General features: G+C 43.6%; 1 protein-coding gene across 1 annotated transcript; it reads right to left on the bottom strand.

The window, feature by feature from the left end:
• Window positions 1-373: 373 nt before the first annotated feature.
• Window positions 374-764, bottom strand: Tsp_15827 (conserved hypothetical protein). Its single transcript, XM_003368343.1, has 2 exons — window positions 669-764; window positions 374-592 (listed from the first exon to the last, which is right to left on the bottom strand). The coding sequence occupies exons 1-2, from the start codon at window positions 762-764 to the stop codon at window positions 374-376; spliced, it is 315 nt and encodes a 104-aa protein (XP_003368391.1).
• Between the last annotated feature and the right edge of the window lie 282 nt (window positions 765-1,046).

Genomic DNA, 1,046 nt, shown 5'->3' with positions numbered 1-1,046 from the left:
ATTAAATCTACGGCGCCAGGTGCTGCCATCCAGTTTCTAAAGGATTTCCATTTCTCGGAAACTGCAACTACTCCAATACGGTCTTCTTTAACACTCTGATGAGAGTATTATCATCGAGATGTACTCGCTCCGCCAGTGTTTTCAAATAATGACGACAGCGTTCCTCGGGTTATCCCCACGACGTTAATTCGTTTCATGCCGGTGGTTCTCACTCTGCCACTTCGTCCATAATTGACGACAAGCTCCGCCGACGAAGGATATGGACCGGAGATTGCGCTAGGTTGTCATGAGTGCCACGGGAGATAAGCGTAAGCGGACAGCAATGATTTCATAACTGAATATATGAACTGTTCATGAAAGCGAGGCGTCTACATCAGGATGACATGAGCTGTGAGCATGTCAGAATTGTTTTCACGTACTCATTTCTTGTGAACAACTGTCTCGCTTCCCTCTTCGTCGGCTTACGTTCACCGCTATGCGCTGTCCATAAGATGTTGTTACTCTGAGTAGACGTAGCGCATTTATTGTGGGGAAGCCTCTGACACTCCAACGCTTCAACGAGGAGAAGCGGTGATTGCTTACTGCCAGCAATCTTGACTTAAATTTAGCGTATTAATTAGTATTTATGAGGAATGTAACTTGATGAATTATGCTGCTAAATGCTTCACTTGGCGTGGTTGCCTTTCACAGGAAATTTTGAAGTCAATGGACTGCGCTGGCGAGTGAACAACTCTGACCAAGTAGTCAAAGTGTTTTGGGCCCATATTTTCTTGGTTTTTATGCCGCACCATATGACCATGAAATGCCTACTGTCAGGAGTCTTTGAATTTGATGCTGGATTGTAGCAGAAAGAAGTCAGTTTACATTTGTTTCAAAAATATTTACCGGAATAAGATACATGGTTCGTAACCGAACAGCAAGACCAGCATATCATTCAACAGCTGGGACGGTGCTTCATCATGCAATCATATTTAAGCATTGTTCGCTCTGACAAATGCCAATAATGTTCGCCAGGAATGCCTTTATCCTTAAGTAGTTATATGTAG

Source organism: Trichinella spiralis (genome assembly GCF_000181795.1).
Source record: "Trichinella spiralis strain ISS 195 chromosome Unknown Scfld2638, whole genome shotgun sequence".
Lineage (NCBI taxonomy): Eukaryota > Metazoa > Nematoda > Enoplea > Trichinellida > Trichinellidae > Trichinella > Trichinella spiralis.
The sequence above is the reverse complement of the archived record's forward strand: the minus strand, read 5'-3'. Positions and strand labels throughout refer to the sequence as shown.

Coding starts and splice junctions, on each gene's coding strand:
- Tsp_15827 (XM_003368343.1), bottom strand. CDS start 764: ATGGGCCCAAAACACTTTGACTACTTGGTCAGAGTTGTTCACTCGCCA. Junction 593..668: donor GTGAAAGGCAACCACGCCAA/GTGAAGCATTTA, acceptor ATTTAAGTCAAG/ATTGCTGGCAGTAAGCAATC.